At 45.7% G+C, this 26,135-nt stretch overlaps 1 protein-coding gene across 2 annotated transcripts in view; it reads right to left on the minus strand.

Moving 5' to 3' along the window:
* Positions 1–3,186: 3,186 nt before the first annotated feature.
* dock1 (dedicator of cytokinesis 1) overlaps positions 3,187–26,135 on the minus strand; it is a 122,102-nt gene continuing 99,153 nt past the window's right edge. For both annotated transcript variants that reach the window (XM_040177593.2, XM_040177590.2), the window contains exons 37-52: positions 25,983–26,073; positions 23,743–23,862; positions 22,425–22,514; positions 21,935–22,039; positions 19,141–19,282; positions 18,733–18,814; positions 17,165–17,249; positions 16,007–16,093; positions 14,165–14,341; positions 12,966–13,049; positions 8,493–8,630; positions 7,132–7,274; positions 6,803–7,001; positions 5,631–5,814; positions 4,791–4,942; positions 3,187–3,971 (exon numbers count right to left, since the gene is read on the minus strand). In XM_040177593.2, coding sequence (XP_040033527.1) covers positions 3,876–3,971; positions 4,791–4,942; positions 5,631–5,814; positions 6,803–7,001; positions 7,132–7,274; positions 8,493–8,630; positions 12,966–13,049; positions 14,165–14,341; positions 16,007–16,093; positions 17,165–17,249; positions 18,733–18,814; positions 19,141–19,282; positions 21,935–22,039; positions 22,425–22,514; positions 23,743–23,862; positions 25,983–26,073 — 1,975 coding nt within the window. In that variant the 3' untranslated portion in view covers positions 3,187–3,875. The remainder of the gene's footprint in view (positions 3,972–4,790; positions 4,943–5,630; positions 5,815–6,802; positions 7,002–7,131; positions 7,275–8,492; positions 8,631–12,965; positions 13,050–14,164; positions 14,342–16,006; positions 16,094–17,164; positions 17,250–18,732; positions 18,815–19,140; positions 19,283–21,934; positions 22,040–22,424; positions 22,515–23,742; positions 23,863–25,982; positions 26,074–26,135) is intronic.

Here is a 26,135-nt window from a genome sequence, read left to right on the forward strand (position 1 = left end):
TTTATGGTAATGTCGTTCCAATCTCATTATACGCGAGAGACGTTTACAGAGAAGCATGCACATTTGCAGCCTCCCGGCAAATGAAAGTTTGTCACGAGGGAAGTAAAATATACACATTATTCCAGGGCTGAAGTGACAAATGAGACGGGGACAGAAAGCGCTGTAAATACATTTCTCCGTGAGAGAAGGAGCTGGCTCACAACTCTCCCCCCCTCACAAAGCGTGTGGAAAACCTCTCAATTAAGCAGTGCTTTGAGGAGAGAGAGGGAGAAGCATAATGCCTGAGCACAAATCACTGAGGGGGCCTATTGAAGTGCCAGAGTATGTAATACTACCACCGCCGAAATGCCTCACCCTGTGATATTGAGTGTGCATTGGCTGTTCTTCACAAGTGAATTAGGCCGCTGGTTAAACTTCTTTTTCCCGCCTCACCTTTTGAACAGATTGTGCCCATCATTGATGTACAATAAAGTAATAGTGGATATTAAAAAAATGATTTGACAACTCATCCTAAAACCTTTTAATGCCTGAATGAAATCAAATAAGTAAAATTGGTCTAAATGATTTACAGACATGAATACTAAAGGGATTGGTTGCATAAGCAGGAATTGAATCCTTTAGTCATTGAAGGATAAATACTCCATTTTTCTTTGCAAAACTGCTCACTGTTAAGTGAGTTAAGTTTTATTAGGTGTATTATGGAAAATGCAACAGGACCACGATTATTTTATGCAGTGTCTTCTCTCTGCTATAGAACCAGGGATCTCCTGTGGAGCTCCCAGAGGCAAATACAGGCCGGTTTACAGCTGTGATATTTATTAAGACAGACCTCACTGGGTTTTGTTGCATTTCAGTAATCTCGTTACAGATTTGCTAACTTTGTAGTCACGGCGCAGCTTCTGCCAGGACACATTGACTGAGCAGCTCATGATGAAAAGACACAATAGGCGTTTTTAACAGAAGACATTCGGCATAAGTCACAATAAGATCTGTACAGCGTGAATAAAACAGTTAATGATGACTGAATTCAGTTCCATGGCCCTGGTGTTACACACAATAGAGTCTCTGTTAAAGCTCTTAAAAACTCCTTAAATTCCTTCAGAGTGGCGTCGTGGACATTCGCTCATTCAATGTGTTCAAAGTCAGTGGAGGAGGTGAATGTTTGTTTTTTAGAGGCAATGCGTGCAGACAACGTTGCTTTAATCATCAGCGTCTTAAAAGATATTAAAGTCCCGTAACTGTCTTTGTGCCGTTTAGCGGTGCATTGGACAACGTCCTGCGCTTCGAATCGTAGTCATTGTTCGGTGATCGAGTTTAGCGCCGCCTTCACGGTCATTCAATTCTCCTCACGGCAGCACCTTTTACACTCCAACAGCTGATCGTGAATCCCAACGGTTTGAATGTTCAAGTTACCACGCAGCGGGTCGAAAGAGCATTAGCACAGAGGGAAAAGGCTTTAATGATCACCCTCATGTTTTCGTTATCGGAACTGCGTAAATGTTTTTTACGGTGCTCCTGCGAGGAAAGGGTAACGGTCCTTAGAGATAGTCGGGTAGTCGAAAACAAAGGAGCGAAACCAGCAGAGCAAATAACATTGGTTTGATAGTGGAACTTGCATTTTTATGGAATATTACTTACTCAATTTCTTTTTGTTTGCAGAGCAATTTATCATCCAGACAGGTGGTACATGGTCAAATGGAGGTCCTGCGGAGCACAAACTGTACCTTGCATTCATATCAACGTCTACACAACAAAAGTGCACCCTCATGGGGTTTAAATGGGTTCTATTTCTAAAATCACAAGGGAAGAGGAAGCCTGTGCGATTGGTACGGGAAGCATGACCGGAAACGGATGAGATTCTGGAATAGTATCATAATGTTTTTTTCAAACCTTTATCACCGTTATTCACTCCAGATTTGTTCAGTGGAGAATTATGTCTGGCAGTTATATCTCTGATGACGAAAACTCAGAGGGAAAAGATGTCACTCAGCGTTCCCAACAGGACAACAGAGCATTAGGAACGCAAACTTTTTCTCGGGTTAAAGGAGACACCTTCCAACAACAGATGAGACACTTTGAGCGTTTCTCCTCACACCCAATCACAAAGTGACAGCAGAAGAATAGGAGAGCAGAGGAACAGCATAGCATGGTTCTACTGAAATCTACTAGGGATGCAATTCAGAGGCCCAAAATACCATATGATCAGAATGCGATCTTATCGTTGCCTGTCAACATCTATTTCATCCAGTAAGATTGAGTTTTCGACATTTCGTCATCAACGTTGCATCCCCCGACACACCGGACTGTTTGAGTTAGTCCAGAGAATCCTGACCTCAGTGCCGGCGCCAGAAGAGACGTACCAGGCCGTGCGCTGATGAAACGGCTTCATTTTGCATTTGCCAAATCAACCGTTTGAATGATCAATAAATACATGGGCGGGTATTTACAAAATACTGCCAATTAAAAAAAATCATATGACCATGATAGAATAACAATCACTGAAGTATATATTTTTCAAGTTATTCAACCGCCACCCAAAGTGATGCACATTACTAAACTAATTAAAGTGTAATTAAATTTAAAGTTGCTGCACAACAGTTAATTAAACACTGACTTATTGGTTCAAACTCCAGTCATTAATTTGGAGTCAAAATACATGAATCCCATCAAGCATAGAAAGCAAACAACTTGTCAGCCTCTGCATCTTGGAAGGGGAGCGCCATGACAACCTAGGATCTTTAAATAACTAAATTAAACAAGTAAAAAATAATTACCTTATTAAAACGTGGCGTTATTACACATGCGGCGTAAAGTATGACCTTCGGCGGGTTTCTATTAAACAGAAAAGGAAAATCCATGAACAGGGACAGAGCGGTTTGTTGGCTGCGGAGATACATTTCAAATACTGGCCACGTGCCACATCCGCACCTCCAGCTTTGAAAAAAAGAGAAACAGTGAGCGTACACATTTATGTAGATTGCATTAACCCGGATAGAAGCCGCTGTTGTCGGCGGCGCGTCTGTTGTGACGGCTGTCATTCAAGCAGGCAGGAGGCTTTGTTACCGAGGGGAGGAGTGAGAAAAACGTGTGCCGGTTTGTCTCGGATTTGAAAAACACAGAAACATCTCGCGTCTATTTCCGACTTCTCTCGCCGTCGACAGAAATAATGAGGCGGATATGTTCCTATTGAAAATACGTACATTTGAAAGTTTATTCTGAAGTCATGTCAGTAGTGAATTGGGAACAGTCAATGTTATTAAAAACAAGGTTAAAGCAATCTGGGACAAGGTCTGAATGCAATAGGAGTTAGTTGTGTGTGCACTACAAAAAGTCACCAATGAATCCATGATAGGTTATCGCATGTCAATTCAAAACCTACAAGCCCTTTTTTTTTTGTTTCATAAATGCCCCGTTATATAATGGAACGTTAATACAAAAATGATCATGATAAACACACATACAAAAAAACAACAACAACCCTGAAATAAAATAAAATCATATATACAAACCTCTGTACACAGTGGGAATATGATTAAAAGAGATTATTTAATGAGATATATACTCCCACGGGCTTGAGAGTGGGTCACTTTTGTAAAGCTGTTGGTCCAAGTCGTGTCCGTCTGAACACAATGTCCCGGGCGAGTCTGCGGGTGGTTTTGGGGGTCATCAACAAACTCAGTAACCACTCATCCGACATCCTCAAGGCTGTGGGCAAAAATGAGATGGAAAGAAAAAAAACATGACAGGAGGGGAGCGTGCTGCAGTGAGGTATTCATCTAGTCAAGCGCGGGACTGGAGGGGGGGGAATAAACAGCCGCCGTTCAGTGGGAGTGGTAACGGTGGTTTTCGTTGTGTCGTTTGGTCCTACTGTCTGTTCACTGTACAATCCCTGAATCGATGGAGGCCTGTTTCCTGGTGGTCTTGGGAGGAGGTGGAGGGGGGGTCTTGCTGGGCAGGGGAGGTGGAAGGTGCTGCAAATAAGACACATCAGTAACCTTGAATTAAACCCTTTCTCATACAAAGGCCATTACTACGATTTAAAAAGGTGTCGTCGCACCCAATTTGAACGGCAAATTTTTTTGATACAGGCTGAACGTCTTAAGATTTGTTAGACACAAACAGTATGGAAACTAAATTATCCATCTAGACGCCTCATGTCTATTGGATCCGGCTACGTTGGGGCGGACAATGGAAACCTCAGCTGAAAACAGAGTTGAGAAACCATAACGTCAAATACACAAGCTATAAATACATCCCAAAATTTACAGACTGTAAATGACTGGCTGTCACTCGGCCCACACCACACTGCAGTCCGCCCCCTGCCACGCGGTCTGCCGAGGCTCCGCTCTACGACCCGTCCTCCGGCTCCGGCAGTGGATAAATAAGATTAGTCAGCGCGGCGAGAGGATGGCCGGCGGAAACGTCGGTAAACGCGCCGCTGATTAACAGCGGGAAAGCGCCTGATGGATGTGAGAGGTAAAGTAATCATCCGATCAATCACCTCTGAGCACCGGACCGGCTGGAGGGGGAGGGGGGGCGGGGGCAGGTATAAATAACAGCAGGGTGGACAGGCGACCGTAGGCCCTTGCTGCTAACTGACTGATGCCTAAACCCCTCGGCGACGCACAGAAACGCACATTCGGCAGTGTGAAACATGCGAGGACACGCAGAAATGCACGCGCACGCCGTTAGGACTGGACGTACCGGGTCAAGGGTCACTGGCCGCCCCCCCTATGCTTCATTGGAAGCATCATTAAGGGGTTTCCCTCGTCCCTGATTAAAACACCTACCCTTTGATGTGGTGGGGGAGGAGGCGGCGTCGAGGGACTCGTCAAGTCTTGATTATCCAGCAGGTTGCCGTAATCAGCATTGCTGCCTTTCACGGGCAGCGGGGGAGGGGTTTCACCTTTGTCAGGACAGCCCATCCCGTTGAGGTCCAGACCTGTGTGCGAGAGGCGGATTTAGGCGGGACCCAAAGTAGATCACATGGCCTGTTTTTCTGGTGAATTCCACCATCATTTAGACTAAATGCATCTTTTAAAGAAACAACAAATATTTTGAGGAAAACATGAATTTACTCAGGCACTGATTCTACTCGTTAGTGTCGGTTCAGTAGTCCCATGGAGTGCTACTGCTGCATAACATCCTCGGGAGGCAGAGGATCTTAAAAGATTGTTTTTGTCAAAACATTTCATGATCACAGTATAAACATGCAAGACATATCATATTGTAATATAATGATGGGGTTTGAGTCAAGTGTCACCACTGCTGTATGATGTAAAGCATTTCAAACCGAGGGCGGGTCTTTGAAGTTTGGGGAGATGGAAATCCTGTGACAAAGTGCGGAGGCCTGCGAATGTGACGCAGAGTGCCTCAAATTGCGAATTAGAATTTTGAAGCTGCAACGACTTTTGCTGATAACCACATTGAGCCCATTCGCAGTGATCGTAGTTTCAGCCTTCAGAGGTGAATGTGTGGCGCTGATGGCCGTGATTTGCATGAGCATTTAAACGACAGTAGCCGACATTTGTTTAATCACGTGTGCCACGGCACGTGGTAACGGGGATGCAAGACGTGAAACAAGCTCAGGGGGAGGCAGGAGATGACAGACGTGATTCAATCACTCGTACTGGAAACCGTGTGCAGGCTGAAGGAGAGTTTGTTCCTTGGTGTGATTGGCGGGGGCCCCGGCGAGGAGGAGGAGTTTGAGGAAGAGGAAGAAGAAAGGGGTCCAGGGGACACGGAGAGGCGACGGTCTCCGGCAATCTGGTTGAGAACTTGACTCCTCGGTCTCTGCGGCCGCAGGGGGCTGATCTGTGTGACAAGGAGAAGACCTCAGGGAACGAGTCGTAACAGAGTGCTCAAAGTCAATGGAAAACACAAACTGGGTTACTGAAACGCACTCCTTTTAATGAGAAACATACTTTCACACCTCCCGTGGGACCAGTGTGTGTGAATCCACACGCATATTGAGAGGACTATTTAAGAAACCATTTGGATTAATTGCAGCACCTTATTTGTGGTTACACTCATGGTCTGCATGCAACGCCACATCCTGCCAGCTTCATTATGGCAGGAATTTGAAAATGAAAAGAAGTGTCCTGAGGGCTATTCCGCACTCTGGGCTCCATTAACAAACATCTTTCGTAATTGGCCGAAATCAAATAGTCAGCAACAGGGGAGACGCTGGAAAATATCAACACGCCCCCCCCCCCCCCCCCCCCCCACTGAACACCAAAACACAAAACTGACTGAGGGAGAAAGAGACATTTTCTTGATTTGTGTGTTCCAGATTAGAACTTTAATCAAAACCGCACTATGCTACAACTGCTCGTTAGACACCAGAGACCCACCCTTATCTCGATGGGTGAGACGCTGGCCCAGCAGAGCGGCGTCACACCTCTCTGCTGTGATGGACACAGCGGCGATGAAAAGGGACTTGAGCACAGTAGAGAGAGAGAGAGAGAGAGGGGGGAGGAGGGGGGGGGGGGGCGGCGATAGTGATGCGGAGAGTGCAAAGAACACAAGAGGCTGTAATGCTACACGAGTGAGGCGCTTTGGTTGTTACTGTGTGATGTCCTGTGTGCGAAATACACCAGAAGAAAAGACTCTGGTGTAGACTGATACAGCGGTGTACAGTTTCCACTGGTTACGTGCGCGCAGTTTAGTTTCAAAATAAAAATGAGCACTTGCGTAGGACAGTACGAGAGAGTACGAGAGACGAGCAGGAGAATACAAAATGGACAAAAGGAAAGGAAGAGAAAGGTGGCAACAAGTAACGATTCATTGCATCTCTCCGTACCGTCTCTGACAGTATGACAGCTTCAGCGTGCTGCAGAGGGATCTCCGTGGTCTTCAGCTCTTTGTCAAAGATCTCCTGGTGCTTACTGTTCCTCTTCTCCTTCTTTTTGTCCTTGCGCTCCCTCTCGGACTCGTCGCGATCCAGCTTGTCCTGAGACTTGCTGTGCAGTTTCTTTGGCAGGAGAGGCTCCAGGGCAAAGCTGTAATACAGAGCAGAACGGCCCGAGTGTTAGTTTGATCCAGGAAAAGCAGCCGCGCGCTGCTCGAATGGGATGACCGAAGGGGCTAAGGAGCGCGTGAGGCATCTTTGGCCTGGAAGCTGGGCGTTACCCATCTGAGCCGGGCCTGGAGGGGGAGTTGTCGGAGGAGATGGAGGTGACTGAGGCCACGGACAGCGGCCTCTGGGAGGAGGGCATGGTGAAGGAGCGCACCATGGAGTGAGGACGAGAGCCCCTGCGTTCGTCTGCTGCCGGCTGCAAAAGGAAAGAATTAATTAAAAGCTTAAAAGTCACCGCCTGCTTGGAAGTTACTGTGTTGCTATTACGAAGCTGCTGTTTTTTTCTGTATGCTCGAGAGGGTCCATCACTCATCCGATGGGATAACTTTATTATCACACCCTAGAAAGGGACGGCCTTTCTCTCATTTGAGAGGTCAGCGCCCGCTCCCTTTAAATTGAGCGATGGCGCCTTTACCCCGGGCAAGATTACAGGAAAAGCTCGGCCAAGCAACAATTAAATCTGTAAAGGAGGCGAGAGGAAATCCCCGGCAGCATCCCACTGCCAACGAGCTGACCTCAGCTAAAAGTAAAAGCAAGTATGACATACGTGTCCAGAGTTCATTTGGAGGACTCGCTGCACCGGACTGAACAAGTAGGGAGGGAACACATTTCTCCTCGGTAACGTTGTCCCATGGTTGTGTGTCACCATAGCAACCCACAGCAAGCAGCTTTATTGTTTTGGTGGCTGCATTCATCTTGTTTGCAATTAAACTGCACTCATACCGGCTCGGGATGTGACAGAATGAACTGAGATGACCGTCGATAGTTTTTCACAGAAACTTTAAAGGCTTTGCAAAACGCACACAATTGCTATCCTCTTATAAATATTAAACTTTTAAGCAAAACTCTTAAGCGAAGAAGTCCAAACAAATAAAGCCTTTAAATCCTTTGGTAAAACAAGTTTGGAATGATGTTTTTCTGCGACTGTAGAATAAGATTGAACATTTTACAAAGAATTCGGCACATCATATTCAACATCACATCCAAGGATTTCCCAGGGACAATTACCTAAGATTTACCTACCCAACATGGCCTGTTCTGGCACACAGATCAAGGAGAACTTTTATAAGACAACAATTAAACTGAGACAAAGGTTTCAATGTGTTACGACGGTGGCAAACCATGTGGGCCCTCGTTTTCTCCAGAATGATTTTAAATGATGAACAACAAATAGGAGGCTTCAGAGGACAAAAGTTTGGACACACTTTCTCATTAAATTGAGTGAGAAAATGTGTCCTTTGACTGGTACTGACAAAATCTTCCATTTTCCTCAAAAATCCCCAGAAAAACAACACCAGAGGAAATAAAAGTAACAGCTCAGCTTCAGATTCCATTAGCTGCTGCCGGAAAGGACCACAGTGAGCCACAAAGCACTTACGTATCAGGCAGCTCAAAAACAGGCAAAAGCTCTTACCAGGGTTTTCACCCCGTACTCTTTCTCCACCTTCTCCCGCAGCTGTTTGAAGCAGGCCTCCAAGCGGTCGTGGAACGGCCTCAGAGCCTCCGTGACCTTCTCCCCGTGGATGCGGACACCTTCGGAGAGGTGCGGGATCTGCCGGGTGCAAAAAACAGCCTTAGGAAACACTCCTCCAGAGCAAAGAAAAATGAGAGGAGAGAAATCCCCGTCGAGCCAAATACAGCCAATTTAAGCCAATTCAAGCCACGCTTGGGGGGGGGGGGGGGGGGGGGGGGGGGGGATCACTACAACCTTGTCCACGGAGAAGTGGAAGGCTGTTGCCATGACACCCCCACCCCCCACCCGCAAACGTCAACACATAACACAGGTATATTAAGCAAGGCGATGAATAGAATTTGTACACAGGAACTGCATGTGATGGATGTTTGTCTCGCACCTCCGATGCAAATGAGGGATCACGCTGCCCCTTTTCACAGCACACTGCTGCCTCTCACAGGAGCGCACGAGGCAGGTGGTGAATAGCAAAGTCTAAAACACCTGAAGGAAGCATCTCAGGTAGGAGGAGAGAGAAGGGGAAAGTGAGAGACAGGGAGAGTGAAAACTGCTGAAACACTAGCAATTAGGAAACCCCCGATCCGCAGTGAGAGTCAGCGGGCTCCACTAACTGAACCTGACAAGAGTAGGAAGCGTCATCCCTTGGGAAGCCGGCATTTGAGGACTCTCACCTCAGGTTGAAATCATAGGTTAAATTCATATTTTTCAGAACCTGGTATTCTAGTGCAACATGCCATCTTTGGTCACGGTGAGGCAGGGGACAACTGCACAACAACTCGCCAGAAAACCCACAAAGATGTTACACTCGGCTGTGGTAATGACAGGCTCTCTTTTCCATGGCAACGGTGAAAATACTGCCTCGCTCTCTCGCTGCTGTAAGTGAGACATACTGTTAAGAGGTAAGGAGGAAAGCAGCGTGTGCTTTTATGCTTATGAATAAATAAAAACAAAAAGAAAAAAATTCGATAAAATCACATCAGAGGCGATTTAATGTAAAAGTTTATATTAAATCGACGCAGTCAGAGTGGTGTATTTGCACTTAACTTAACTCCAGAGTGCAACTTGGGCTGTACAGTACAGTAGCTTTTACTGCTAACAAATTCACCTGAGCCTTGAGCAAACAGCACAAAGCATCTCCTCAGAGTACAAAGAAGTGTGTGAAGTATCCGGAAAAAGGTGGGCTGTTAAAGTAGTGTGTGTGTGTGTGTGTGTGTGTGTGTGTGTGTGTGCTAACCTGCGATTCCCTAGAGACTGCTTTCCTCTCTTCCTTTTCTCTAAGGGGAAAACTGCCCCTCCACAGTGGGCTTTAGCAAGAACCCACTTCACTCGGTTGGCACACAACTCCAATGCAGTTTTGTGATGCAACCATTTGTAATAGTCTCAAAACGTAGTCGCATGTTTTATTTACACACGGCGCTCTTATTAACTGAGAAGAAATTGACTGATGCAGGGAAACGTCTATAATGTCGGCTTCTCAACCATGCAGCACACGGTAATAATACATCAATACGTTGCATGAGGAGAGGAGCAAAAATTGGCCTGAAAATAAATACTATCCTACATTAAAAAAAAAGAAATCCAGGATATTTCACTCTGGAAGATCAATGAGAGAAGGCTACGGACCCCGCAAGGATTTCCTCCGGTATCTTCATCGAGGAGGAGGCCGAGAGAGAGAGAAAGATGGGGTTAGGAGTGAGAGAAGGAAGGGGAGGGCGGCAGGGAGAGGAGTCAGGAAGGACCAAGTGTTGGTGAGATGAAACGGGGAGGAAAAGCAGCGAGTGGAAGCTGAGGCAAGATTCACGTCTCTCAGGATACCCGCGTCTTTTTATAGGCCGCAGGATGATTGAGCGCGGCTGTGTGCCGGCATGGCAACAGCATTCTGCTTGGCGGATGCACAGAGATGAGCCCAAGACACATGCAACATACTTCAGTCCCAAGGTTGCTAACACACACAGAAATATACCCAACGCGCAGTTTAATCACGTGTGGAGTTTTGTATGAAGTTTTCATTCTGCTCCAGCACGGTTATAGAGACGGTAGTTATTTGACATATCAGCCTGCAATATTGCTTATGTAAAGCTAACGTCACCTAATGAGACCTGGGGCTTTATTTATAAAAAATAGAGACATTTCTACATTTACTGCTAAATTGCAAGGCCAGAGATTTGGTCATGTAAGCAGGCATGAGGGCCACATGTCACAGCAACAGTGCCTCCTAGAAAGTAATATACTGCCCCTTTACTGCCCTTGTGAAGAATTGGGATATCATCAACTTCACCAACAGTACTTCAAGAGCACATAAATGCATCGCAAATATGCAGAGATTATATTTCCATGCAAACCACGGCCTTCTGAGCCATCCCCTTTGGTGCTGAGACAGCACACATTCCCTTTGAGATGCCGGGTATGACGACAATGATACATATTGAAGGTCACATAGGTCTTAGACACATAGTCTATACAGGATGAAGGGACCAGCAAACAAAAAAACGCACCAAGCACAAAACAATTGTCACTTAAAGATTCCGTTTATGTCGATAATGCCGTGGTGGAATTTGCCCCCTCGGCTCTCTAATTCCGTGTATTGATCACTCAGCTACCCTTAACAACTTAAAATAAATAGATCCTGCTGCAGCGAGAAGTTTGAGGTGCTAATTCAGACATCCATCCAGCGCGTTTGCTAATTATAACTGGAGACAACACAGAAAACAAATGCTTTGTATTTGCCAGGGAGCTTTTCACAATAGCTAATTTCCTGATTTCCAGTCGCTCATTTCCTCCTTAATTACAAGACAAAGACAATGGATGTTGCAGAATAACAGTTCTCACTGGCTCATTTTGAACCGTTTCGTTTGTTCGCGAGACCAGACTCGCCTTCATTGGTCTCATTTAGAAAGATTCGAGACGGGAGATAGACAACAATCTGCCAGCCGATACCGTTTCCAATCAACCACTCGGCTTTCATCATCGCTGTGCAGGCAAACGCACTTCTGCCCTTTTTCTCTTAACGCCGTGTTCCCGTGCATGTGGGAGACACATACCGAATATAAAATGAATGTATAGGTCTTGAAAAAGTGCTAGTTGTACACTCCCCCCGTCCAACCAAAAAATGAATATGGAAAAACAGCATAAACAACTGAATTGGAAATAGTAATCATAAAAACAATCTCTAAGGAAAAATCAATATGCAAGCAGCATCACACATGGCATCAAATAAGAAGTGAACGTATTCCTGTGTGAGTCATCGCGTCAGAGACAAAAAGAAAAAGGTTTTCAGGTACGGTTGGGGTTCCGCCAGAGATGCAGAGCACAAAGTTGACCTAATTTACAACAGTGGAACAACTATTGCAAATTCAATGGAGTTCCTTTTTTTTCCTCGCAGCTACAGGAAGCAGAGCGAGAAACTTGTTCTTCTTCTTCTCTGTGCTCTTCTCCTGGGCAAAACCACCAGGCAGAAAAACCCAGCTTCCTGATTATTAAAGTGACCCTTAGTTCAGAGCTAAACAGTTGGGGGGTGAGGAATAAAAAAAATGAAAAGAAGCAGCTTTTCTAAAATCCCAGAGCGAGGGATCCTTTGTTATTCCACTAGAAAGCGGGAGTATATTATTTAAAGATGAGCCCCAAATGAGCTAAAGAGCTTTGGAGTTCCATAGTAAGCTGTTAAACAGCACGTGCCCATCTCAACGACAAGTGTGTGTGTGTGTGTGTGTGCGCATTTCTCGCCTGCTGCATGTGCACTTCCTGCAGGCCAAGTGAGTTTGCAGAGCTCGCAAAAGAAAAAAAAAACACGCCGATGCTGATCCCTCTTCACGCTGCGGAGCATCCTCCCAAACCTCAGAATGTTTGCTTCAGCACTCTCATCCCCGCCGTCATCTCTAAGGGACCCTTTGGCACACTTCCCCACTCCAGCTACCGTCATTGGACACTTACTGGTTCTTCAGAAGATGTTGCATTTTCAGCTGTAACCTTTCAGTGTCTTTCTGGGGCAGCAGCGCTTTTAAGCAAGGGGGAGCTTGGCTTACGAGAGAGAGACGGATGTTTGAATTCACACTCTGAACAACATAAACTATAGAAGGCCAATGGGTTTCCAGCACCTGGGAAGCAACGTGAATAGCCCAAAGCAAATCCAAGGAGTTTAAGGAAGCTCAGTGATGCGTTAAGGCAACGTGGCATGAATACATATTTCCATGCACCTCGTGCCACTTTGTACCATCTAATCATTTTCTCTGCCTGTAGGCCACATGCCTCCCTTTACCTTTGACGTGTGCCATGAACGAAGAATTACAGTCACCTTTAATGTAAACAAGCTTGTTATTTGTGATGAGCAGACCACGCGACTTCTCCATGAAACCTTTGGCGAGATGATCCCATGCACTCAACATAGACCCAGATCAGCATTATGCAGTTTAAGCTCACCTGCCAGGCGATTAAGTCCTTTAGTTTCTCTATCTTCTCAAGGTCCTCTGGGTGTTCCTGCATGTACTTATCATTGAAGAAAGCCTGGAGAAGAGGGAGAGGTTACTGGAGTAAGTCTGTTTATATGAGGGGAGAAAAGGGAGGAGGGCATACAGGGGATGTTGGAAAGGAATATAAATAAAATGAGAAACGTCAAAGGGAACCGCATTGGGAGGGGTTGTTTAGACGAGAAAAACCTCCGTCTTTCCTCCATCACCTGCCCCATTTTGCTGAGGTGGAGCAACCCGAGGGCAAAGAATTCACGCCTCCGCTCCTTCTGACTCACAGTGCACCGCTTCACAAGTCCAATATGAATCTATTCCAGGTTGTGATACTAGCTGGGAACCAACAGGCTATCACTTTTCTATCATTGAAAAGCGGCTTTCCTTTCCCACAGGAGTTGCTTTTGTGTTTTGGTGAATTGAATGTGCACTAGAAATGTTATGAAAAAAAACTGTGACATAGAAGATTGAGTTTTTCATGAGAAAAAAGGGTCATAAAAACTGATTCATGACGAAATGAAAAACAATATGTTACCGCCAAAAATGTTAAGGCTGCTAGAATGACTTTAAATAGGCATGAGATTATCATTTTTACCCATAGCACGATATCAAACCTGGGAGAAGAAATCTGTAAGAATTGGTTTGAATTAGCTCTGAAAACGATCAATATCTTAGAAATTTACCAACATCACATGGGTCGGAATATCGGATGTTTCATGAATTCACCAACAGCAGGCAGCGAGTTTGCTTAGCATAAAGAAAAGAGAACAGGAGGAAACAGCAACATTGGCTCTTTCCAAGGGTAACAACATCTGCCCATCAGGACTTGAAGCTCCCTAATTAACACGTTCTGTCTCTTGAAGCGTAAAAACAAAGTTGTGTGGGTTTATGTGCTACATAACTTAACTTTAACAACAAGAAGGAAGTTGTGCAAGGCGTGTAATAAGCTTCAGAGGTGCAGGTCGGCACATTTTGTCACCTTAGAGGAGCAGCAGTCTAGCTGCTCCCCTCTGTGAACGGACACAGGAGTTTCATTCATATTCTCGTTTCTTTGTATCCAACAAAAGGCCTTTTTATTAATGTTCACCTAAATGTACTCGGGTTGAGATCATACAGGCATAGAAAAGACAGACAGGTATTTTCATTGTACTCGACTACCTTCTCGTAGTTGGTGAAACCTCCCATAACAGCCGGGTCCACGATCCCGTTCAGCAGCATGGAGAGGGGGTTGATGGGAAGGTTGGGGTCGTTGAGGTGCCTCTGGACCATGCTGCTGATCTTCTCATTGGTCAGCTGCATCGTTTCAATGGCGTTCTCCAGCGGGCTGATCTCCTCCTGTGCAGCAGGAGGGAAAGGGGTCGTCAAAAAAAGCAGCTCACGCGCACGCACATGGCGACCGCTCTAATTGCAATGACTCGGTTGAGTTCACTGGCTCTGGATTGTTTCCAAAGAATATATGCTGAGAAACTCTTAAGTACGAGCATAAATCAGGAAGGATGAACATGACCCTGCAACTACCAAATCAAGATGTATTGCGCTTTGGTCTTTCCGTTCCCATGTCAACAAAACAGAGTAAAGATGAATAAAACACTTGGAAATGTTGACATGAATTCCATTGCTCCAACTAAACATGTGCAGCTTCACCTGGTTTGAAATCTAATTACTTTGGGTGAACAAAATAAATAAATCAACTAATTGCATCCTCCAACATGAGTGGGTTTGTTGCATAAATGTCATCAGAATAAGGAAGCTGTGCCAGGGAGACACATCTCCAATCTGTGCAGCTATGTCACTACAGGGCTACTCGATGAAAAGCATCGTCAGATGGAAGGCTTTAGCTTGGTGGAGCTCAGTCCGGTCACCAAGCTCTAAATCAGGGGTCTCAAACTCAAATCAGCTGCGGGCCAGATGCAGCCCACTTCAACCGAACGCGGGCCAGACTAGCGTCCGAACGGCATGGTCGACAATAACACAACTTAACACTCACTTTCAAAAGCAGTCATTGAACCCCACCCTGGGGGATCGGTCCGAATGAGACTACAACACTAGTCCTCCTTTAACTCAGCGGGGGAGACCTAAGGTCATGTGACCGTGGAATTCCTTTATAGCCAAACGTGAAGTTACGTGAATCGAAGCTGCGTAGTAATGGACGGAGACGCTCGTCGGTGACGTCAGATGCTTCATGTGTTGTTAGTGTGAGTCGTAAAGGAAAACTTTATTAAACGAGCGATGCTAACGGTTAGTCACATGATCACCTGCGCGAAAGAGGGCAGGAAACTGAATTTCACCCTCCTGCTCTCTGCACCTCGGCCGACACACACGACCCGCCCCCCATGTCAGTCACATGCATGCCACGTTCACTGGACAAGCACACAGTAGGAAACCAGAACATCATAACATGTCCCACACAGCAGCTGACAGTGGGTTACAGTATAAAACTTGCGGGCCGCACTAACATTACACTTTCATATTAAGGATGGGGCCACAAAATATCGTCCCGAGGGCCGCAATTGGACCGCGGGCCGCGAGTTTGAGACCCCTGCTCTAAATGGAGAGCGTAACCTCTGGGAGGTGGCCTCTCCCCGGCCCGCCTGGAGAAGTGCCTTCACCAGCACAGATGTGACAGTGACTAGTTAGTCGGGCTAAATACTGCACTTGTTTTGGGGGACACTCAGAAGGATGAGGTGGGTGATGCTGTCACCTGGTGGAAAAGAAAAATGCTGGAATTGTAATGCAGTTCCAGCCGGATGGAAAATACACAACACAGCAATCCAGGTATTTCTATCACAGGAGAATCAACAGCTCCGAACTGTCCTCCGGTTGTATTTGTGCCGTGAAGCGGTGAATCAATGCAGGGGCCCCCTCTGGCAGAGGGACGACGTGCCCACGTCGTTGGTCCCTGCAGCGGCGCGCCGTGCGGATTAAGTGGATGAATCGTATCGATCGGCCTGTGAGCAAGGCTGCGGATCCCTGTCTGATCGGGAGGCCCTTCATACTCACTGTGGAGACCGACTTGACTTCAAACCAGCGCAGGATGCCAGGGAGCTTGTATCCCGTCGAGTACGTGGTCCTCTCAATCCACATGTTCTGTTGACAGAGCGACAAAGACGACAATGACGTGGCGTTTTTTTTTTTGTGCCAAACTACATTGACGCAAGCTTTAAGACCGCTCCCTCAACGAGAGTAAGAGCAATCAGAAGTCGGGGGGGAGGTGGACGGATGGAGGTGTGCAAATGGGGTTCCGATTATATCTGTAAATCTTATGAGGATCCATCTCCTCACTGTCGGGACCGAGAGAGGACCATCAGTCAAGAGTGAGTCTGAGAGTTAAATACATCATCCTCCTCACATGATGAAATGCCAGAGTAAACACACACAGAATAGTCTGAATGGGACTCATTTGTCTTTGCCATTGTCATTTGACATCCGTTTAATAAAGTGTGCAAAAATAAAAGTGAATCAACATTAATAGGGAAAACAAATTAGCCTCCCTCATGACAATTTTAGTCGTTTCCGATCTTCTTGTCGGCAGCCGGTTTTGTTGTGTTTAATGAGAGCTCTGCTTTAATATTGATTTAGTTTGCTGGGAAGTATAAAAAAGAAAGTCCTCAAATCTCAAACAATAATTGAGTGGCCTCCTGTTTTAAATGCCAAAACAGCATGTGCCGCTACTGATACAAAAGAAAGAAGAAAAACAAGATGGAAACAAAAGAAGGGTCTCAGTTTCACTCCGTTTGCATCAGAGAAAACGATCAAACTATTTAATCAGGCCCTGTTAGTGGATCTGGGTCTCGATTCTAGCCAAATATATTGAATGTGTTTGTGGTTCATCTGTGACTGAGTGTGAACGAAAGAACAAATGTTTAAAAATCCATTCAAAATTATAAATGTTTTAGTATTATTTTTCAAAACTCAAATATGGGTACAATCTCGTGTAAATACATGAGATTATTATTCCTCAAATCATTAAATATTTTTGTGAACAAACAAAAGTATCTTAAATGTGCTGTATACTACTATCAATACTAAGTAGCCTATTAAATTCACACGTTTTCATTTGATGAGCAAAGTATGCTCATGATGCTTTAATGTCAAACAAATAATTCATCCATCCCTTTTGAAAAAACAAAACAAAACAAACAGTGCAAAAACAATTACCGCAAACTCGTTGTCGGGGTCCTTCTCCCCCTTCCTCACTGGCCTGGAGTACTGGAATTTGTGGACTTCGTTTACTGTGTAGAAGCTGCGGGGGGAGAAAATCAGCGGCTGAGTAAATGAATCTAGAGCCGGTTTCAAAGGTTGATTGCTTTGCTTCAGGTTGAACACACAATCGCGCCCCCCGCCCCCCCAGGCCTGTTCTGCCAGAAGCCACGGCCCTTTAACATGCCGGTTTTGCCTAGTCGCTTACGACATGGCCTCATATCCACGTTAATGGATCCATCTCGGGGTCAAACGCGCCACTGGCAGCGCCTGAGGTTGGCTCGAGGCGTAGAGAACCTGCCGCATATGTGACACAGGCACGCAACTAGTGTCTGTATGTGGGGGGAGGTGGGGGGGGCTTTGCCAAATGGGGTTAATAGACATTTCACACCAGGAAAATGATGGGAGCTCATCCAGCGGCCTGTGGGAGAAGCTCTCTGGGGACACGGGTCACCCACGTACGCCCTCTTTTTCCATCTTCCTTACAGGCATCCACATGCACACTATTCTAGATTGAGCCCAGGTCGTATGAGGACTTGGGCCATTTACCACTTGGTCACAAAGGAGAACAGCCTATTTAATGATAAACATGATGAGAGCCGGTCCCTGATTAGCAGAGAAAGCAAACCGATAACATCAAAAAAAGAGCATCTGAGATTCTGATCTAATAAAGCTGCTTAAAATCTGTTATTTTACCCCAATTATGAACTGGTGGGCCAGAAGCATGGTCAGAAGGGGGGAAACTCTGCCTGCTGCTGTGACCCCTTTGGCTCAAACAACTCTGTCTCATTGCTATGCAGCGCTGATCTTTTCTGCTGAATGAGAGCGTAAATGAGAGGCGATGGAGAGACGGAGAGCGGAGAGTTTACAATCAGGAAAAGCACGGCGAGAGCCCGAGATAGAAAAACCCAGAGAAGAGAGTCGGCGGTGAGCCGCTGTGTGTGGAAGAAGCCTCTCTAAACACGGCTGTCCAATCCGGGGCTATTAACAGTGTAACAGAGTTACATATTCCAATCAGACACAGTTCACAAACAAAGGCCTGCAGCAGGGAGACGTGATCAGCGATGCAGGCGTGCGATCAGATCAGATGCGCAGGTATTTTCGCCTGCAGGTTTTCGGAGTAGACATCTTTTAAATTATGTCCATCAATGCGTTGGGTGGCGTATCGAGGCAAATTTGCACAGCTGACTGAGGTGGCGCATGGCTGGCGTGCAGATTGCGCCTGTGTGACTGCACTCCCCCCCCCCTCCCCCGTGTGCACGCGGCACAAAGGTATTAATGATGCCAGGGAAACAATGTTGTACTTGGCGCGGCGAATGACGGCAGATGGCCGGCGCAAGTTATTAACCACGAGAACGACAAGAAGGTCAACCGCCGTTTGTCGCACACAGACGCGCATTTGCAGGGAGATTTAATGGCTTTCACCACACGGGCAGCGTTAAAAGAAGAAACGCATGCATGTGTGACTTTGAATGTAAAGCACTGTGTAAATGCAAAGCACTGAGTGGAGGAGGGACCTCGCTCACCTCACTATTTGTTCAGAGACGGGTTTGTTTTGGAACTTGGCAGGCAGGTCGAGGATGGGTTTAACCGTGAAACACTGGATGTCTTCAGCAGGAGCATCAAGGAAAGCGTTTCAACATTGCATGAAATCAAATTGTAAAATACCACCTTTTTTGTTTCACAAAATTCTGGTGCCAAATTACCAAAGCAGACAGTGTAGTTTGCTGACACCTAACTTGTACAAAAAAAGTAGTAGATATGTATGATATTAATTATATTGATATTTACTGAAACCATGTCTCCAATCCATAAAATGACTGATTTAATCAGAGGGTGGATGTGGGAGGATTTAAATATAAACAGCCCATTTCCTTAAATAGAAAAAGGCCTCCAAAAAACCCTCTAAAAATGTAATAAATGAATGAGGATACATTGTCCGGAAGAAGACTTAATGTCCTCGCTGGGCGGCGTGGTCGTCTTCATCTTCTCTGCGTTGGGGAACTGTGTGAGAAGGCGAGCTTCGAAATCCTCTCTGCGCTCGTACTCCTTCCCTCGGTAGCTGAACATTTTGTTCTGAAGGACCGCAAAGAAAACACAAAGCAGTGAGACATTCTAGGTTGACAGTAACATACTTCCAAACGTTTCTTATTATATAGAAACAATGTGTGATATAACAAAGAAAGGTAAACACAAATAACCAATAAATATGCAATATGCAATACATACAATCATGAAGATTGACCCTATTTTAGAAATGAGGCAAACCATTTAAAAAATGATTCGATCCAGAAATATTAATTGAATGGCATTCAGGTACAACGGATGAAAGCGGCTTTAAACTGTAAAACTAGCTGACCTGATGCTGTGGCTGGGTTCAGACGCATTATCACATGAAATACTTGGAAATCAGGGTGACAGAAAGTTTCTTTCAGAGGCGATTGGGGGGGGGGTGCATCCTGTCTAGCACACTGACAGACTGCAAATGACTACTAATGTGTAGCTGGGGGCTGTTTCGCTGCCTAGAACTACAGCTGCTGGTGAACTTGCCTTCAAACCACCGTGAGGGTTGAAGCTCGAAGCAGTGTGGTAAGATCTTCTGCACATCTTAACAGATGCATCTCCTATGGATCGTACCGCTTCCTTCGTTCTTTAAGCGCTTTATCACTCACACGCAGCGAGCCCTCAGCTCGTGCGCGGTACACATTTTATTTCACTAAATAAAATAAAAAGAATTGCAGCCGTGAAATGTGCTCGGAGCCATTTTGAAATTTGCTTTGACAGTAAGTGGAGAAAACCCCACTTATTTCCAAAGTCATTCCTTTTGAGTGCAGGAGAATCTAACTGAGCCAACGCAACGTTATAGTGGTGATTCACCACTTTGCTTTCAATAGTTTCTCTTAATCACATCCAATGTTTTCAGATCACTGAATATCGCATGCTTATTCATAAGAGGAAAGAAGGGTTTGCATTGCGTTGTTGAGCCTTTTAGTCCTGGATACAATAACGTAATGCCACGTTCATTGCCCTCAAAACTACACCGGCTACGTCTGGCAAAGAGAATCACTATATTGAGATATTATTTAGTGCTCCGATGCTTCTTCACTTCTTGGCTGCCGTGTAAAAAGACAATTTCATGAAGTCAAAGTGACAAAAGCAGTACCAGTTCTATCAAGTTGCAACTGAAATGAAACCCTGTACACTTTCAGGCTCCTCGGATGTACTTGAGGCAGGACTGAAGCATTTGTGACATAGGTGGAGAAAAACGACCACGTCATTCACAGAGAAACTTCAAAATGCGTGGACACGCTGCACATTCAAACTGTGTATTAGACACAGAGGCCGATAAGAAGGCCATCTTGTTTTTCTTCCAAGATGAAAAGAAGTCAGTTGAAGAGAATAAAGCCGGAGTGCTGCTGAAAATGTATGAGCCAGGAATGTGGACTGTCTGAACACAGCGTAAATACAGGGATTAAGTCAAGTTTAAGGGAAGGGAGAATCCTCCACGCACAAATATACTCAAAGCTTTACGAAAAGGTGTACTTTCAAGGTCCGCATTTCTTTAAAATGTTTGTTTTTTTATTTCTAATGAAACTGTAGCAGAACTAGATCAAAAGAAGGGAGATTAATTGGTTACCAACAGCTTAATTGCATCTGCGGGTCTAAACAAATGACATAATCTGTTCCAGAGTATTTTATAATCAGCAAGTACCCTTGTGCCTAACCACATTAACAACTAATAAATCATAAGCCACTGAATCAAGCACTCTTGCATATAATCAATTCTCAAGAGGGGTGGATACAAAATGCCTTTATCGGAGTATTGATTTTCTCACATAATTGACTTTTCCCTGAGGATGCTGGAACGCAAACACCAATACAGGGCCCCGGGAACTATATTCATCTCGATAAGTAACCCACAGTTCAACGCTTCTGTAGGTACTCATGCAGAAATCTTTCAACATAACTATGAAATATATATTAGGCAGGACAATGTAGGAGCCATAATGGAGCAATGATTCACTGTCAGGATAACAGGCAATGTGGAATATTATCCATCCACTGCATTGGAGACTCGCTAGCACACCACCTTGATTCCACTGCAGCGCGGCTAAATTAGAGGAAGACTCCACTTTACAAAGACGTGAACTCGCCGTCCAAAATAAAACACAAAGCGAAAATGAGAGCTCAAAGCTGTGACGTCTGCATGGACCAGCTCACCTCGCGCCGTCTCTAATGATGTTTCTGAGTTTGAGAGATCGACTTTAGGGTGATAATTCAGTTCCAGTGTTGATTTTCATAATGATTAATGGCCAAGCAGCGGTGGCCGTTTGACAGGTCAGGATGCTCTTCCATCCACCACACCCACCACCTGAAAGGACTTTCAAAGTAAAGCTCAAGCTGACGTAGGCCTCAATGATTTGGCATTATAACCCGTGAGGCAGCAGCAGCCCCCCCTAAAGCAATTTACAATGTGACCATTTCACTTCCTCTCACTTTGTAGCGGGCAGTAGGCTTTGTTGCTCGGGCGGTGATGGGAGGCCTTTGGGATGCGGGACATGCTCACGGCACGGAGAAAAGGGGATTCAGGTGACGGGAATTAAAGCCTCCCCCTCCCCACGATCGCTGCGTGATCGGCCTTTTGATCGGACAAACAAAGGCGTGATCGTCTGCTCTGAGGGAGTGGCTCCTTAGCGCTGCGGGGGGAGCGGTGAAGCGAGTACTCACGCGTAGGAAGGAGGGGAAGCCCATGCCGTAGTAGCCCACGGCGAAGTAGTCTGGTTTGGGCCGAATGACCTTCACTATGTTCTCGTAAAACTGGGCTTGCTTCCGCTGTCGGGAGACACGATGGAAAGATTCACTGCCATGGAAACACTGAGGTTTCATCATATAACACACCGTCATGCTTTAAATTAATGTCAATCAGCCATCGTAAAGTAGTTTGATAGTTCACCATATAAATCATTATGAAATGCTTTACAGATAGTTATTTTTATAGTGTTTAAAACTATAATTGTAAAGCTCTAACCCAAATGATTTATTCAAATGGAAATCAAGAGTTGGATTTTGTTTAATGATGTCAATATTTTTTAATCAACTAAGCCGTCTTGGTTAAATAGAACCAGCATGAATAAAGTCATCACAGTCCCGTGTGCTCAAAATCAATCTGAAATGTGAGAAATGGTAATAAGGTTAAAGAAAAAACAATACATCTTACCAAGGAGGCGCTCAGCTGCTCAAAATCAAACATTTCATTCTCGTATTGTTCAGCCAGCTCCTTTCCCAAAATGATTGCCTCCTCCCACATCTTTAGACACACACACACAAACAGAGACAGTTAGTAAATGAATTCATTATCAAATATCGAGCTGAGATTGTAGTCATTCTTCAGCCAGCAGGATGAAACCAATTATCTCATCCAGCCAATGGGATTCAAAATGAGCCCTTTTGAGCACAACTCAACGGGAAGTAATTCCATTGTGTCAATATTGCTCACTCTCTTTTTCTTTCATCGGAAACAGTAAAACTCAAACGGCCCCCTCTTCAGGCAAGCAACATTGTCATGGCGATGCGTTTCGCGTCGGGTCTCCCTGGAGGCGTTGGAGTGGTGTCGCAGACAGCTGGGAGCCACTCAAACATGTTGAAGGGCTTCTAACTGGCTTCCGGTCTGGATTAGGTTGAACGGATCGGGGGCCAGGAGGCTGGAGGCAGGCCGAGTCCAGACTGCCGCGCCGATCCGCTTGCCATCGGCGGGAGTGACACCATCTGGAGCCAAGCACCCCCCCCCCCCTCCCGACACTCCTATCTCTGGAGTGTTGCAGCATTCTCACAGTCACTGTAACGCTTCCTGATCACCCTGCCGTGTTTGTTTGTGTTTAGCCGACGCTCTTTTCGATCGGTTATCTCCCTGGCAGTGTCCTGCTGAGTGACATTCAGCTGGGGCCCCCAGCACTCATGACACAAGCGGGGGGGCCCTTGGGACATCATCTCTGAGAAGCTCTGGCTGGTGACCCGTTCTGGGCTGAGCTTACAGGCTGCAGAAGCATTTTCTCTCCTCTGAAACCAACTATGAGGGGGAGCGGAGGTGCAGCACGGCACACAAGCAGAACGATGATGGCAATGCAAGGATCGTATGAACGGCCTGCACTTCTTACTCAGTACGTGAGGAAGTAAGTACCTCACTGATGTGGAACGACAATGGGACAGCGGTGCGGCAAAGAGGAAGAAAGAAGGTTTCGGTAAAAGGCGGAGTAGAGAACACCACCAAAAACAGCCACACTGATGCTCGTGTGGTCTGATATGCGTGACGGCAGCAGCAAAAAGGAAGGGGATCATTCGCCATCCCCGTTCTGTGGAAAAGGAACATGAAACCTCCATTCAGCGGCTCTTCTTCCAAACCTGCCTTCTCACGCCAGAAGAGGTATTTAACAGCGATGACAGCATCTAAAAATAGCACGCCCACAGTCTGCGATTCATCATGGTTATGACCACTCTTGTGTGTGTGTGTGTGTGTGTGGGGGGGGGGGTGGTCTCACCTTGCCCTTGTCAAAGTAATTGATAATCTGCTGGTAGAGCTGGTCCTTGAGCTGTCCTTGAGTGGAGGCCTGGTAGCCGTCTCTCTGGGTCAGGTGGGCTGCGCATTGCTCGTCTGACCACTACAGAGGACAAGTTAGCGCCGGGGGTTAACACTGGGCAATACAATTCAGGGCAAAAGGGGAACGGGTGACACGAAATCAATCAACGAGTTATAGCCAATGCAAATGGGAGAGATTGATTTGTAATTCTTTTTAAAGTGGCCCTGCACTCCTGACAGCGCAATAGGGACATTTGAGACATGGGCAATAAAACGTGTGTCCGAGGCTCAGGGAGAGAGCAAAAGTGCACCACTTGGTCTCTCGGTGTGGTTGATATGTATTCCAGCAGCAGGTGAGCCCTCTCCTTATGCTTGGAGGAGAGGGCTCACCTACTGCTGGAATACATGCTGGAGGCCAGCATATGCTCTTGTTAAAACACACATCAGGTACACTCAAGTCATGCAGCAGTGTTATATTATTCATTATACACATTTTTTGCTAGTTTATGTAAAAAAAAAAAGCATACAGGGAAGAGTGATATAAGGAGCAAAGAGAACCGGGGGGGGTTATGCATTTGTGCTGACCGTGTACCCCATCATGCATCACTATGGAGCATAATGAGCCTTCTGACAAGCTAGAACAGCTTGGCTAACGGGCAGATGGGCTGATTGGCCTCCGTGTCGAGGAACCATAATCCTGTGTGTGCTGCCAGGACCAATTCATTACCAGCCAGTTTTAATTGGTGCTGTGAGCAACCTGAGGAGTTAAGATCTCAGTGAAAACCGGTAAAAAAAAAGAGTTTCGTAAGTGGGGGCCAAATTTGAATAGCGAAGCCAAGGCATTTGCATTGCCGGTGCTGGAGAGGGGGGTGAAAAAAAGTAATTGCTCTGCACATTGTTGCTGTGGCATGAAAAGGGATGCTGGAAAGCTTTGGATCAGGTTATTGATTCCTTTACAGCTGAACTGCAGCATTTACAGGGTAGGAAGGATCCCAGTTTATTCATGGCTGGCTGGTGACCCTGCATCGACATAACTAAAGTGCTGACGCATCTCTGTCAAAACATAAAGGGGCTATAAATTCATCAAATGTTATTATACTGCTGCTGGGACTCTACAGGAGGTCTAATTATTACTTCAGGAACCCGGTTGTACTATAGAAAACTGGTGGATGCAGAATCATCCATCAGCCATACCCATTCCAGCTCGTGGACACCGAGGGAGGGCGAAGATGACACAGGACAGTTTATTGGAGAAGAAAGGATTCATCCAGACTCTGGTGGAACAAAATTAACCAATTTCCACAACATAATAGCGCGTCCCTCTCTGAAGGTTCGATCAGGAATGCCACAGCTGCTGGGAGATGAGCAGAATTAAAATGATAATAAGAAAAACAACTCTTGCTTGCTCAGCGAGGAAAATGTGATTCAGTCACAGCCTGCTCCCCCCTGTTGGGACCCATGCAAGGCCTGATGCAGACAGCTATTTATGCAAATACACCGGAGTCGTTGGGGGCAACCATTTTTGCTAAAAGGCAGCGATGAACATCTCCAATTTCAGGGTATACCAAACAACTGGGAAAAGACACCACAGCTCTTTGTGTTAGGGAGATCTGTGTGCAGATGTGATATATTTTGGGCTAATCTAAAATCTTTAGCGAGGTTTAGAGCAGGCCAACATAAACAAAAAGGTGGGAATTTGAAACAGGGATGCTTGGTGATTATTCTAATTTAAGATATCATTGCACAGAGAAGTGTGGTGGAAACCTGCCCCTGTCTCCCCCTTTTATACCAGCTGTGCCTCGCACTGAACCATGCGATTTATGATTTAGCGTTTTCAGATGACAGAAGAGGAGAGTAACAGACCCCCTTTATCTTGAAGCACCTCAGGTGGCTGCTGTTTTATCCTTTGCTTTAAAGGCTGTCAAATGTAAAAAAAAAAATCAGGAATGATCAGATATTAGCCTTGATCTGCAATGACGACGCAAGTGAAAAAAGATGTTGTTCAGGAAGTCTTAGTCGCCATCTCATGCCACGAGGGGATTAACGGGATGTGGCCTTATCTTTTTAAATCCTGTGCACATGGAAATTCACAGACACACACTTGTTTACTCCCTGAGGTTAAATCTGTGTTAGTTTAGTATTCAGTGTATTCAGGTTCTTTTTGAAGCTTGCTTATTTGCTGTTGATGTTGTGTCTGTGTACCTTGAGCAGTTTGGCGTGTAGCAGCAGAGTGTAGGCAGCCTCCGTGTAGTTGTCACACTCCTTGTGGAGGTCGCACAGCTTGTACAGGTACCTGGCAGGAAAAAGCAATGATTTAAGGGTCATGTCTGGCTGGCCTTGCGCACTTAAAACAAC

This window comes from Gasterosteus aculeatus, chromosome 5 (genome assembly GCF_964276395.1).
Source record: "Gasterosteus aculeatus chromosome 5, fGasAcu3.hap1.1, whole genome shotgun sequence".
Classification (NCBI taxonomy): domain Eukaryota; kingdom Metazoa; phylum Chordata; class Actinopteri; order Perciformes; family Gasterosteidae; genus Gasterosteus; species Gasterosteus aculeatus.